General features: G+C 40.6%; 1 protein-coding gene across 2 annotated transcripts in view; it reads right to left on the bottom strand.

Annotated features, from left to right (window-relative positions):
• Positions 1 to 15,443, bottom strand: part of LRRC28 (leucine rich repeat containing 28) — a 133,809-nt gene that overhangs the window by 31,021 nt on the left and 87,345 nt on the right. For both annotated transcript variants that reach the window (XM_030317487.2, XM_030317488.2), the window contains one exon: positions 9,292 to 9,498. In XM_030317487.2, coding sequence (XP_030173347.1) covers positions 9,292 to 9,498 — 207 coding nt within the window. The remainder of the gene's footprint in view (positions 1 to 9,291; positions 9,499 to 15,443) is intronic.

Genomic DNA, 15,443 nt, shown 5'->3' with positions numbered 1-15,443 from the left:
AAGCCAGAGTGGCTGCACCAATTTATATTCTCACCACAGTGCACAGGGTTCCCTTTTCTTACATCCTCACCAAATACTTACTTCTTGTCTTTTTGACATTAGCTATTCTGACAGGTGTGAGGTGATATATCAAATTGTGGCTTTGATTTGCATTCCCCTGCTGGTTAGTGATGTTGAGCATCTTTTCATGTGCCTGTTGGCCATCTGTATGTCTTCTTTGGAAAAATGTCTATTCAGGTCCTCTGTCCATTTTTTAATTAGTTTGTTTATTTTTTTGATACTGAGTTTTATGAGTTCTTTACAAATTTGGATGTTAGCCCCTTATCGGATATGTAATTTGCAACTACTCTCATTCAGTAGGTTGCCTTTTCATTTTGTTGCTGGTTTCCTTCACTGTGCAAAAGCTTTTTAGTTTGAATATAATCCCATTTATTTTCACTCTTGTTGCCCTTGCCTGAGGAGACAGATCCAAAAAAATATCACTAAGACTGATGACAAAGAGGTCACCTGCCTGTGTTTCCTTCTAGGTGTTTTATGCTTTTAGGTCTCATATCTAAGTCTTTAATCCATTCTGAGTTGATTTTCATACATGGTGTAAGAAAGTGACCCAGTTTCATTCCTTTGCATTTTGCTGTCCAGTTTTTCCAACACCATTTCTTGAAGAGACTGTCTTTTCCCCACTGGATGTTCTTGCCCACTTTGTCGGAAATTAATTAACCATGTAAGTGTGGGTTTATTTCTGGTCTCTCTATTCTGTTCCATTGATCTCTGTGTCTGTTTTTATGCCAGCACCATACTGTTTTGATTACTATAGCTTTATAACACAGCTTGAAATGATACTTCCCACATTGTTCTTCTCTCTCAGGAATTGCTTTGGCTATTTGGGGTCTTCTGTGGTTTCATACAAATTTTAGGATTATTTTCTTCTAGTCCTGTGAAAAAATGCCATTGGTACCTTTTTTTTTTAATTTTTTTTTTCAACGCTTTTTATTTATTTTTGGGACAGAGAGAGACAGAGCATGAACGGGGGAGGGGCAGAGACAGAGGGAGACACAGAATCGGAAACAGGCTCCAGGCTCTGAGCCATCAGCCCAGAGCCTGATGCGGGGCTCGAACTCCCGGACCGCGAGATCGTGACCTGGCTGAAGTCGGACGCTTAACCGACTGCGCCACCCAGGCGCCCCAACCATTGGTATCTTGATAGGAATTGTACTGAACCTGTAGACTGCTTTGGGTCGTATGGCTATTGTAACACTGTCACATCTGTATCTTTTAAAGAATGAGCAGCTGCTCTTTTTCTTTAACTCGTATTTAAGAAAACAGGGCTAACTTTTTCATATTTAGTCACTTTCATATCCCCAAGTCCTATTTCAAAACTTAGAGAAACACACACAGTTGTTCATTTAAAGCTCACCTACACCAGGTGAACTCTTCACACATTAGCACAGTACAGTCAGTGTGTGGCCCATGCTGCAGAAGCCATGTTCAACAATCATATTCACTCCTCAAGAAAACCTTAAGGCAAGAGCAAAGGCTTACTGTGATACAAGAAAAACAAAGCAGAGGTATCATTAAGACAGCGGAAAGGGATCAGATGAGTAAGCAGCACAAAGATGAATAAATATTTTTTGTTACTAATCCTTGTAAAAAAGATAGAGCTCAAAAAAGAGCACTGAATATCTACTTTCTCGAAGAAATACAAGACTTATAATAACTTTATTCCTGAAACAAAGTCTGCATGGACTTTACTGACAGAATAATTCTCTCTCATTTTTTTCCATTACTAGTTTTTGAGCCTTGTTTTCAAACCCTTTTCTCCTGTTTCACTATGCCTTTGATTAGAGACATACCCAATAATCCCCACAGAACATGATATTAGAGGCATGCTTGGGTCTCTCCTTGGAAAGCAGTCATCATAACTTCTACTCAAACACAGGGCTAATTCCAAACTCAGGGACTGCTGGTCTGTACTAACAAACCTTCTAAGCAGTGAAACTGATTTAAGGCTAAAAACTTTGGAAATAATTCCCATTAAACAATGACCTCAAGGCAGTAGTTCTTCAAGCTGCAGATCAAATACATTCATGGTTCAGCAGAGTGCAGTTTACATTCATCTCTAAGTCTGAGATTACAGAATTATTAAGTGGTTTCCATACTGGTTTGAAGTTTGAGTAGTTTCACTGCGTGGACTTAAATATTTTCTTAAAAAACAGGAAACATTCTCTTGTGGACTTTCTAAGCTGATACAGAGCGAACAAGCAGACGAACCAATGGGAAAAAAAGCACAGTTAACAGATTTGTGTCTTTTATATGCCATTTGCAGTGAGGGAAGGGATTTCAGTGTAAGTTTTGAAAATGCCTAGAAGCTACTTTCTAAAATGGCACCATACTTGACATAAACGTTTTTATTTCTATATGAGGTATCCAATTCCTATAAAGGAAAAAACCACTACAACTTCTACAGAAAACTGGAGTGATCTCCTGTTATGTGATAAAAGGGCCAGTTTTACCTCCTTATCAAAGTCATGCTCGATGTCTCTGATTACTCCATAGCAGTAATGGAGTGGTCGCCTCCCTCACAGCACGTCTGTGGCACACAGAGTAACTCTTCCTGAGAACATAAACACTGCACTACTAGAATCTCCTAGAAGGAATGGCTCTGGGACTGGTTTAGAAACCCACATAATTTCCTGTTAGTAGGAAGTTATTCTCTAAGGTTTGGGTTCACTCCATGGTAGTTTATGTACTAGAATATTCTATAAATCTCAGAGTCATCTGCCAAATGTTCTTAGTTAAGAATTCGTTGGTTGTTGGAGCGCCTGGGTGGCTCAGTCGGTTCAGGTCATGATCTCGTGGTTTGTGAGTTCGAGCCCCACAACAAAGCTCTGTGCTGACAGAGTGGAGCCTGGAGCCTGCTTCAGATTCTGTGTCTCCCTCTCTCTCTCTCTCTGCCCCTCCCTCTGGTCACACTCTGTCTCTCTCTCTCTCTCAAAAGTAAATAAACATTAAAAAAAAAAAAGAATTCGTTGGTTGTTTTCAAATAGTCGAAAGTTCCACCTGCTAAGGTGGGTGCAACTTTTGTTCTCTTGTTTCCTTAAACTACAGAAGTGACTGACATTGAGTTTAGATGACACAGCACTTCCTAGGGGCTCGCTAAAGGATGCCCTTCCACAGCCAGTTTGTGCATGGGCAACCTCATGGTACATATATCTATTATTCATCATTAAATAAGCTGTGAACATCACTGAATAATCAGGCTTATTCATTATGCAAGAGAAACCAGGTACACCTGGTTTAAAAAAAAAAAAGCCTAAGGTGGGGGAGGGGGGCAGAAACCCTTTCCTTTGTATTTTCCTACTTTCAAAAGTCCAGAGATGAGTCACAACTCTAGCTAGTGTACAGAACTCTATTAAATCAACAAATACATTTCAAAATCTCTAGTGAACATCATAGCTTTCATTTCCCTGTTCTCACTGATAGTAAGCACTGTGGAAAAAGCTTCTGTTAGTAGACCAATCTGTCGCTCAATTACCATTATTATGGTATAGTTAGAATAGGAGCATCCTTCTTTCTTAACGCATCTGTTCATCTTAAAAAGAATGTACTCCAAGAGTCGTATGGTTTACTAGCATTACAAGTGATTTACGTCATCCAACATACACCTTCTATAGTTGCTTTCTGAAGAGGCTGAAACATGACATTCTTTTAAGAGGCCCCATAAAAAATTGCTTTTCTTCTAAGTCAACCTTCTTTGGCAAGCAACTGAATTCAGTAAGTAACTCCCCGAAATAAGATTCCTACCTCCAACCGCAGGCAGAGATATTCTAGCACCTGTTTCTTAAGTCTTCAAGTTCCTGTACTGTGCTTGCAGAATCACATTTAGACATAAGAGACGCATATTTGAAAACTTTGATTGTGCGTGTGCGTGTGTGTGTGTGTGTGTGTGTCCCCACATAGTATCTCCTAACTATTGTAAAGAGGCGTCCTTATTAGCTAAGTCTCCAAGAGAAGTTCTGTTCTCTGAGGAAAGGCAGTGCCAGCAGCTGCATGCGTCATCTGACTCTGTCCTTGATGGTTCTTACCATTAGACAGCTTTGGTTTAAATTTTTTTGTAATGTTTATTTATCTTTGAGAGAGAGAGACACACAGCATGAGTAGAGGAGGGGCAGAGAGAGAGAGAGAGAGAGAGAGAGAGAGAGAGAGGGAGGGAGACACTGGACCCAAAGCAGACTCCAGGCTCTAAGCTGTCAACACAGAGCCTGACGCGAGGCTTGAACTCACGAACTGCGAGATCATGACCTGAGCCAAAGTCGAATGCTTAACCAACCGAGCCACCCAGGCACCCCTAGACAGCTTTGGTTTATGAGAAAGGACTTCGAAAAAAGGTAGCAAGTACACAAACACCACGGAAGGACAGCTACGGATTTAATTATTTTTCTCTGAAAGACTCAATTGAATTCCCTTTCCAACGTCACCTTCACCGTATTAAAAAACAAACCAGAAAAGAAAACAACTCCCCCTCCCCCACAAAACCCACAAACAAGATGGAGAAAAGGGCTGATTTTTCTCTCGGATTCAACGTCCTCACCTTCACAGATGACCCTGTCTCCAAACTCCCAAAGCCCTCTCTGGCTGCCTCTCGCTGGTGCAGCTCTCTGGTCGTCTCACCCACTTCTTTATGAAGATTCACCCAATACAACAAGATAGAAAGGCCACCCGTGCTTCCCAACCCTTTATTTCAGCTGTTCTCAGAGACTCAGTCCGAGACCAGGGCGGAGCACTGCTTCCGGCAGCCTGTTTCTTTCTTCGGACAATTTGCAGCCTCCTCCTCTTGCTCCTACATCTTCCTATGGCAAAAGCAAACCTACCTACCACAGGCCTGTGTCCCGCCAGGGCCGTGAGCCTTGTGAGCCGGGATGGCGCCCAGGGGAATGTGAAACTGCTTCCGTCTCCTGGGCTGTCCGTGGCTCCAGGCTTGAGAGTTGCGGTCACCTCGACTGTTGGGAGGGACCCTCCTCAGAGCCCAGGGCAGATCCGCCTGCTTCTCACACTCTCTGACACCCTATCGACCAGTGCACAGAGGAAGCCTCTCCGAACGCAGGGCCAAGGTTTTGGGGGTGATGAGAAACCCAGAGACAGAAATTAATCTGCAAGGCTCCACTCACCGCTGAACCCTGAGTGCTGACGAACAGACGCCCACTTCCTTACCCGTGCCAGCGTTTACCAGGGCGCAGAAAGAAGATGCGCCAGTAAATAACTAACTGAGTTGCCAAAGCAGAAAAGCAGCCAGGCAGTGTTTAGTGGACTGTGTCTTCTACCCAACGACCACTTCTATCACCGTGTACCAGCCACTGCCACTCCTGCCATCCGCTGCTGTAACATGCAGCCTGACAGACAGCGCCACTCCTCGGCACCACAAACACTCACAGTGGTCAAGTTCCCTTGGCTTCTGTTTTATCCCAACACCCAACACCACTGCCACCACCACAACACACGTTTGGCTGTGCCACTGCTAAAACGACAGGTAAGAATGAGTGGCAAATGACCAGCATAATAAGGTGCCATGGTTGGACAAGCCTCAGTGAGCAAGGTAGAACAGGCAAGACAAAGGAGACTGGCTGCACTTGAGAAGGCCCCCAAAGGCTAAAGACTGGTAAACAAGATTTCATTTAGTTTAAAAAGTCCAATTGTATACGGGCTTCTAGGCTGAATCAGGGGTCCAGAGCTGGATGGCATTCTGGTCAGCGTACCTCTGGTATCAGACATGAAAACAGGGCTGCAGATCAGAGCCAGAGGCAGGATGGGGCCAGTTGTTGGGTGAATGGTTCAGACTTGAGACAAAGCATATGTGATGGAAGAAAGAAGACGACAAGGAAATCAAGTTGTTAGCAGCACAACTTCAAAATGAAGGAATCAAGAACTCCACCGAGGTGGGAGGGGCCAGGCAAAGTAAGAAGAGTGGCTAACACCAACGGAGAGCTAGATAAACTCTGGTCTTCGGCCTAAGCTGAAGATTCTTCTTACTACAAGATCTGCTAAAGACAGATTAGAAACAAGTAACTGGGAGCACCCGGTTGATGTCCAGAGTGGGCAGGTGAGACAAAGCTACACCTTCTGGCGGCAAACAGACAGAGACTGAATAGGGCCCGGAGCATTTCCATAGGAGTGTATGAGTCCAAAATAGCTGCCCAAATTTGGCATTGGAAGTGGCCATATTCCCAAGTGAAGTCCCCTAGCAGAGGGATCATGCCTGGAATGTGGAGATAGCTTGTCAAAGTGGAAAGAATGTGGAGATGAGAATCAGACAGAGTTTGCAACTCAATTCTGTCTCTCACTAGCTCACTAGCTGATTCTGGGTGGGTTACTTAACTTCTCTGAACCTCAATTTCCTCATCTGTAAAGTTAAGTTGTCAATAGGTTTTGTATAACAGAACAATAGGTTCTGTAATAATTAAATTAGAAAGCCTCTGTACCGTGCCTAACAGAATCCCTAATTCAATACACGATTGTTCTTACAAATACTTGCAGTAGCATTACTCACGGAAACACTCCTTATATATGTGGTCAGTGGTAACAATGACAGTAATAATAATCCTACCAACAATAGTATGGGCAACTTCAGATTTAACAAGCTAATCTGTTTCTGGTTACACCGGAGAGTCAAACCATGGTTGCTTCTAATGGAATTTCCACCTTTACCCCGAGGGCTGATGTTATACCACTGAGTTCTACACCACACAAATCAAATCATCACATCCTTCACTTCCCTCCCACACTCCTTTCCTCAATTCATTTATCAGCACTGACCCTACCGTCCTAGCAATCACTTGGTAGGGAGTTAGCGTTGGTATAGGCAGCAGCTCTTAGGAAGTGGTAAATACAAGTCCGGGTGGTTACTACAAAGGGTCTTGATATGAGAAGGAGGACAAAACTTTTGTTTTTATTTTTCTTTAAAGAAGGCTTCCCGCTCAGCGTGAAACCCAACACAGGGCTTGAATTCACGACCCTGAGATCAAGACCTGGGCTGAGATCAAGAGTCAGATGCCCAAGCAACTGAGCCACCCAGGCTCCTGAGGACAGAACTTTTAAAAAGCAGGATATGGTAATCCACAAGTTGTACCTGCTCTTTTGAGTCATCTGCATTTGTATACCACTTTATAGCTCTTATACATGAACTATCTTATTCAACTTCAAAATAACTCTAAAGTAAACAGGATAAATGCTATTATTTCTGGTTTACAGATACGGTAAATGAAGCTCAGAAAAGTTTCAGTGATTTACTCCAGGTCATGCACCATGGAGTAGTGGTACCAGGTTAGAACTCAGATTTTTGGATTTGTAGCTTGGTACTTGACCACTGTAATTGTTTTATAACCTGTGGTTCATGCAGCAGGTACATTTAGTTTTTTAATCTCTTTATATTTAGTATTTTTCTCACTTGATTTTTTTAAAAAATTGTTTTAAGTTTATTTATTTATTTTGAGAGAGACAGACACAGTGTGAGCAGGGGAGGGGCAGAGAGAGAGGGAGAGAGAGAGAACCCCAAGCAGGCTCTGTACTCATGAACCATGAGACTAAGCCACCCAGGTGCCCCCTCACTTGATTTAAGTTTATTTATTTTGAGAAAGAGAGAAAGAGAGAGAAAGAATGAGCAGGGGAGAGGGAGAAGGAGAGAGAGAACCCCAAGCAGGCTCTGCACTGTCAGCATAGAGCCCAACACAGGGCTCAATCTCACAACTGTGAGATCATGACCTGAGCTGAAATCAAGAGTCAGACGTTCAACCAACTGAGCCACCCGAGAGCCCTGTGATATTTTTCTCACTTGAAAGAAAGCTCTGATTTCTTAGAAATGTAACTGGCTTCTGAAATGGCTTTATTTCATCTTGTTAATTTTCTAAGTATAGAATTTATTTATATTTATGGAAAAGTAATCTTCTTAAAGTGGATAATTATTTGTTATTATTCAAATTGCTTTTCATGTTTCCCAGTTATTTTTAATTGAAAATAGTATGTGTACTGTATTTTTTTATTATTATTTTTAAATGTTTATTTATTTTTGAGACAGAGAGCAAGTGAGAAAGGGGCAGAGAGAAAGGGACACACAGAATCTGAGGCAGGCTCCAGGCTCTGAACTGTCAGCACAGAACCCAACGCAGGGCTCAAACTCATGAACGCTGAGATCGTGACCTGAGCTGAAGTCGTATGCTTAACCAACTGAGCCACCCAGGTGCCCCATGTACTGTATTATGGTGGAAATATTTCCTTTCAGGGGCTAGTAAATGATATACTCCACTGCCATGAGGCACAAATTATTCATTATAAAAAATGCTTTTTTTTTTTTTTTAAACTTTTTTTTTTTTAATTTTTTTTTCAACGTTTTTTATTTATTTTTGGGACAGAGAGAGACAGAGCATGAACGGGGGAGGGGCAGAGAGAGAGGGAGACACAGAATCGGAAACAGGCTCCAGGCTCTGAGCCATCAGCCCAGAGCCCGACGCGGGGCTCGAACTCACGGACCGCGAGATCGTGACCTGGCTGAAGTCGGACGCTTAACCGACTGCGCCACCCAGGCGCCCCTATAAAAAATGCTTTTATGAGTAAGATCATAGGAGGCTTACTGTGGTGGCTTAGGGTTCTACAGGGGCTCATATTTTAATTTTTTTTTTAAATGGCAACTTTGTTTCTTACAAGCTAACAAAATACAATTCTCAGTGAAAATAAATGTATTGTAATATTAAAATGGGCCAGCTACGGAAATCTAGAGTGCATCATATATTATTTGTTAGCCAGTGTGACATTTCTAGCGCAGCAGGCAGTTCAGGCAATTTTAAAGTTTTAAAAATTGTGTAGTCTGGCAATTCTAATCATTCTAATCCAATACACATTGTTTTACATTGAATTCAACATCTAGACAGGTATCTTTGTACCAGTAGCTATCCTTCCAGATTGCTCAATATCCTCTGTTAATTTTATGGTCTTAAATGTATAATACAAACACATATGTTTTAATACCTTTTTCAGAGCAAATCCTCTCCTGTCACATACGTTTTGTGTCTAAACAACATTTCAGCACAGATTTGTTATCAAATATGAGGTCCCTGCCTGAAATAAACATTTTTGGTCAACTGGGAATGAACGATGCTTTGTTCACTACAAAAATGGATTCAGAGAGGCAATATTCAAGGCGAACAGAATGAAGGAAACCACCTTATCCTTACTAGTCAAGAAAGCAAAGGCTTTCCATCCTATTCTTTGGCTTTTTTGCTTTGCCATCCAAACATGATCACTTACCAAGTGGCAAAAACGCAAGACGGTTTCCAGCCATGGAGAGCTCATTGAGGCTGGGCAGCTGGCAGAGATGACGGGGCACACACCATAGACGATTTCGGTCCACAGTGAGGTACTGCAGAGAAAGGCACAGGTGAAGCCTCTCGGGTAAAGTTAGCAAACGATTGGTAGAAATGTCTAGTGTCTGCAGCTCCTTCAAATCGCCAACCTCTACAACCAAAATCAAAATTAAGATAAATCGCATTCTGATTAAGTGAATAAAATGAATCAATACTGTAACAGTTCAAACAAATAAAATCAGTAGCTGCCATGATTTCCAGAAACATGAATGCTGAAGTATGCAAATAATCCAACAGAGGTAGGTGTCTTTAAATTAGCTTGCCAACGTTTTTTTCTTAATGGAAAAGAGGGCTAGCTTGGAAAGGGGAGAGATACAAGGTAGTGAACATGAGCCAGAAGTCTGTCACTAGGGCTTCTGCTTCTTGATGAAATCGAAAGTTGTTGCTAGTGTGGGAAAAGAACAGTTACAGTCACTTCAAGGTGAAGTGACTTTGCTACTTTTGTGACTTCTATCTAAGTAAACAGTAGGAGACTTAAAAATATATAGTATCCCAGGGAGTGTATCTTGTTCATATGAACTAAACAGAAAAACTTTTGGACAAAAAATTAGGATGTCTTGTGGAAATTTTCACCATGGTGAAGAACATAATAAGATTAAATTATCAGTAGGTAACATTTTTAGATATTGTCCAAGCATGTGGTTCTTTATTACAAACCCACTCAAAGTGTACACATCCTATGAAGATTTACTTTAATTCCACCCAAATGAAGTCCTTCCATTTACTTCAATATGCCCTCATTGTCAATACCCATAATTGTAATCTGTTCCATGGGGAGTACAATCATGCCAAGTCTGAAGGTTGGGAGGTTGTTACAAGGTACTTTGTCCTTCTCAGTTAAAACCACCCCCAAGCCTCTCTGGGCAGGGTAAGTTCTGCTAAGCGATCTCTAAGGAAAGGACATTTATTCCGTCAGGACAGCACAATCCACTCAAGCCTCTACAGGAAGCCCTGTGTAGGGCAAGTCTACTTCTTCCTCATCATGAACTTCCAAGTTGAAGACCTCAGCGGCCATCTCTTGGCCTTCTCTAACCCTGACCCTGTTCCAGGACTCAGTCCTCTCAGGGTAAGGTTTCCTGCTTACCTGCTAAGGTTTCCTGCTACTTTACTGCACCCCATTGGGCACATCCCAGTTTGTTCAGGGCTAGGGTTAGTATTAGCAATGTCTTCTCTACTGGACAGAAAGTCTTCTACCCTCTTGGATGCCCAGTTATACAGATTACCTTTTCTTACTGCTACAGACCAGGGGTTGGCAAACTAGGGCTCATCGGCAAACTCTGGCCCATGGTGCACTTCTGTACTGCTTGCAAGCTAAAACTGGCTTCTACATTTTGTTTTTATTATTTTTTTTTTAATTTTAGACACAGAGAGAACACCAACAGAGGGAAAGGGACAGAGAGAGAGAGAGAGAGAGAGAGAGAGAGAGAATCTTAAGCAGGCTCCATGCTCAGTGCAGAGCCCAATGCGGGACTCAATCCCACAACCCTGGGATCATGATCTGAGCCAAATTCAAGAGTTGGATGCTTAATGGACTAAGCCACCCAGACACCCAAGTTTTTATATTTTTAAAAGGTGACTGGGGTGCTTGGGTGGCTTAGTCTGTTAAGTGTCTGATTCTTATATTCAGCTGCAATCATGATCCCAGGGTCATGGGATTGAGCCCCACAATCGGGCTCTGTGCTCAGCATGGAGACTACTTGGGATTCTCTCCCTCCTGCCTCTGTCCCTCCCCTACTTGCACGTGCTCACTCTCTTGCTCTCTCTCTCTCTTTCTCAATAAATAAATAGATAGATAGAAATATAAATAAATAATAAAAGGTGGCAAGAAAAACCCAACAAAGGCAAAAAAGAATACATGGCAGAGACCGTATGTGGCCTGCAAAGCTTAAAAATATTTACTATCTTGCCATTTATGGAAAAAGTTGGTCAGTCTTTGTTAGAGACGGCTACCTGGAGTATTTTTCGTAACTATTTTTAATAAAAAATAGTACTAGTACAAAATGTATTAATTTCTAGTTATTTTTATATTACAAGGGATTTATGCTAGGGAATTTATACTTTATTCCACAATTTCCCTAATACTGGACAACGTTTGCATTTGCAAAAGGGCAGGGAGGATTCAGGGAACAGTCTGTGATGCTTAATTGGAGTTTTGTTCTATTTGAACCAAACTGGTGCACACAGGAGTCAATTTCATTCTTGGTTCCATTAGCACAGCATTTCATTTACGTATATCTGCCTATCTACCTACCTAATTCACACCAAAAAATGCTTCTGATTTGGGTAGTATGGGGTGAGGAAGTTGAGGGAAGAATCATTATGTTCTAGAATTGAATAAATAGCACCAAGAAGCTTTCCTGACATCACTTTTATAAAGTGATTATAGGAGTGAAATGGGATGGAAATACAACCAATCAGCTACACACCACGGGGCAAGGCGCCAGAGAAAAAAAGAGACCAGGTCTCCACCACTGAGAATTGCATTACATATAAAAGACGATGCATGATAGGAGGTCAGAGAAAGAGGAGGTAGATGAGGGGCCCGGAGAAGCTTTTGCAAAGCCTGGAGGAGACAACAACTTGAATAGGTGAAAAGAAAAATGGATATAGCATTCCCAGCAGGGGGCGGGGGGTGGGACTGAAAGATCTGGAAAGGCATGGAAGTGAAATAACAAATACAGTACATACAATGGGCTATTTGGAACCTAACAAATATCTATGGGAGAAGGGGAGGAAATAAGTTCAATGCGAAAGGCTTCATGGAGGCATGAGTAGTAATGAATAGTGGGTAGAGAAGCTTGGGTTTACTGTAGTGAGAACACGACATTTCCTGAAGATTCTTGAAGACGAACAGCACTCTTTTGAAAAAACTAGAATGATGGATATATAAAAAGCAATGGAATGGAAAGAGATTCTAGGCTGAGAAAACAAGGAGACATTTGATGAGAACAGAGGCAGCGTGACAAATTCAAAGAATTCCAGAAACATTTTAAGAAAAGCATCAAGTATGCTTGATTAGAAACAGAAAATAGTGAAATAAAAACTGGTCAAGGATAATTTTAGCGTTTCTAGATTACTACACTCTAAGTATGGTGATGCCAATGTCAAAAACTTTATTTTTTATGAAAAGACTAAAATTATACCAATACTTTTGAATTGCAGCATCTATTAAACCATGTATTTAAAGAAATTTGAAAAAACTATCAAAAATCACATGGGAGCAAGCAAAATAAATTATTTTAATCATTATTTCCAAAATAATTAAAGTTGTAAAAAAGTATTTTGATGTGGCTGCAAAAATTACGAAGGCTTGCAATTATCCACCATTTTGATTCATCACTGCCTTATTGTATCGTGAGATGGGGAAATAATATGTGATTATGATTTAAAATTTTCCATAACGTGATGACTTACTTTTTACAGTGGTAACAGATCAATATTTATACTCTGCTTTTGCAGACATGCACACATATTTCAGATACTAAAATTAATAACATTTCTGACAAAAAAAAAGGGAAACATAATACTGTCAGTACCAAAGGTCAAAGGACTAAGGAACTGGAAGGAACGAAAAGCTGACATTTCTTACTTCCTATATGAGATGAATAAAAAGCATTTTATTAAATCTGAAACATGTAGGACTGCATATATTAAATGAACAAATAGAACAAAAGGACGTTATTCTTAGTAGCTTATTATTTAGGCCTTTCAAACTGTTGCAAAAAACTCAAACTATTATTTCAACTGAAGTACTGAGTTGAGTACTATGTATAATGTGTTTGGAAAATTATTTTGTCATACTATGAAAGTATGTGAGGAAGAGAAATAAAATTAAATAGCTTCTAGGCAGACTCAATTAAGCCTGATTTTCATGACCATTTTATACCAGGACACAAATCTAAAACTACACATGGTTATCTTAACTTCAATAATTGATTAAAAAATATACTTGCTTAAGCTCAGCCAACGGAAAATACATTTTTAGAAAGTAATGGAGTCAAACAATCTGAGAATTTAACATTTTTTTAAGTTTATGTATTTATTTTGAGAGAGAGAGGGAGAGAGAGTGAGAGAGAGAGAGAGAGAGAGAGAGAGAATCTAAGGCAGGCTTTGCGCTGTCCATGTAGAGCCCAATGTGGGACTCAAACTCATGAACCATGAGATCATGACCTGAGCTGAAGTGGGACACTTAACTGACTGAGCCACCCAGATGCCCTTAAGATTCTAACTTACACAAAAGAAACAGGAAATAAGCCTGGGGATAGCAATACTTCAGGAGAAATAAAGAAACAGAATCGTAAGTGTGGACTCAAGCTAAAAACTAGGCAACTGTCAGCCAAACATAAATCTAGCAAATGTGGTCAAGTCGGAAGATTACACTGAGGCCAGGACAATAGGATGCTCTTAAGTAACTCTGCTGCTCTTCCTTCATTCCTGAAAATCTGAGATTCCTGCTTTTATCAGTTCAGTCAGACTGAAAAACTTAGTGTTTCTTGTAGAGCAGGTATGCTGACAACAACTTCTCTTACTTAGTTCTCCTTTATCTGGAAGTGTCATTATCACTGTAATTTCCTAAAGATTATTTTCATTAGATATAGAATTCTAGGTTGGCCATTCTTTTCTCTCAGTACATCTTTAAAGATGTTCCACTGTCCTCTAGCTTCCATAGTGTCCAAGGAAAACCCCACAGGTACTTGAATCATTTCTTTAAGTACTTTCAAGATGTGTTCTTTGACTTTAGTCATTAACAGACTGACTATATCTGTACATGACTTTCTTTGGATTTATCCTAGTTGGGGTCACAGCTGAGTTTTTTAAGTAAACTCGACACTCAATTTGGGACTTGAACTCACAACCCCAAGATCAAGAGTTACATGCTCTACCAATGGAGACAGCCAGGTCCCCTTAGCTGAGCTTTTTAAACCTATAAATTTAGGTCTTTCGTCAAATTTTCTAAGTTTTAGTCATTATGCCTTCAAATTTAAGAGTTATTATAACTGAGTAATCTAATAGACTACTTACTTACTTTTCTTCTTTTAAGTTCTTTAAGATATGCATGACTGCTGAAGGCAAAAAACAAAGCATTACCTGGTATGATTTTCAATGTATGAAGATGTACTACTTCTGATAAGTATAACACAAAGGTCAGTGGAGGAAAGCAAAAGGAGTTTCCACAAAGATTTTGAAAGATATGTATAATGTGACTTCTAATGCAATAAGCCAAAAATAAAATAAATTTTAAAAGAGATAAGCCTAGGGGCGCCTGGGTGGCGCAGTCGGTTAAGCGTCCGACTTCAGCCAGGTCACGATCTCGCGGTCCGTGAGTTCGAGCCCCGCGTCGGGCTCTGGGCTGATGGCTCAGAGCCTGGAGCCTGTTTCCGATTCTGTGTCTCTCTCTCTCTCTGCCCCTCCCCCGTTCATGCTCTGTCTCTCTCTGTCCCAAAAATAAATAAACGTTGAAAAAAAAAATTAAAAAAAAAATAAAAGAGATAAGCCTATAAAGCCAATAAATGAATTAAAATAGAATACTAAAACATATTTAAACAACAGGAAAGGCAGGAAAGAGGGAATAAAGAAACAAAACTAGAGGGCACAAACAGAAAACTAATAATAAAATGGTAGGCCTAAATCTAAAGAGGTCAATAATAACATTAAAAGGAAATAGCCCAGGGGCGCCTGGCTGGCTCAGTCAGAGGAGCACATGACTCTTGCTCTTAGGGTTGTGAGTTCAAGCACCACATGGGATGTAGAGATTACTTAAATAAAAAACCAACAAACCAGATTTTAAAACAAAGACTGTAACAAGAGATAAATAAGGACATTATATCCTAATTAAGGGAGTTATCCATCAAGAAGATCTAACAGTTGTAACTATGTATGCCCCCAACTTTGGAGTACCCAAATATATAAATAAATAATAAACATGAACTCACTGATAATAATACCATAATACTAGGAGGCCTTATTACCTCACTTACAGCAATGGACTGGTCTTCTAAGCAGAAAATCAACAAGAAAACAATGGTTTTGAATGAC

The sequence above is a fragment of the Lynx canadensis genome, chromosome B3 (assembly GCF_007474595.2).
Source record: "Lynx canadensis isolate LIC74 chromosome B3, mLynCan4.pri.v2, whole genome shotgun sequence".
Taxonomy (NCBI): Eukaryota; Metazoa; Chordata; class Mammalia; order Carnivora; family Felidae; genus Lynx; species Lynx canadensis.
The sequence above is the reverse complement of the archived record's forward strand: the minus strand, read 5'-3'. Positions and strand labels throughout refer to the sequence as shown.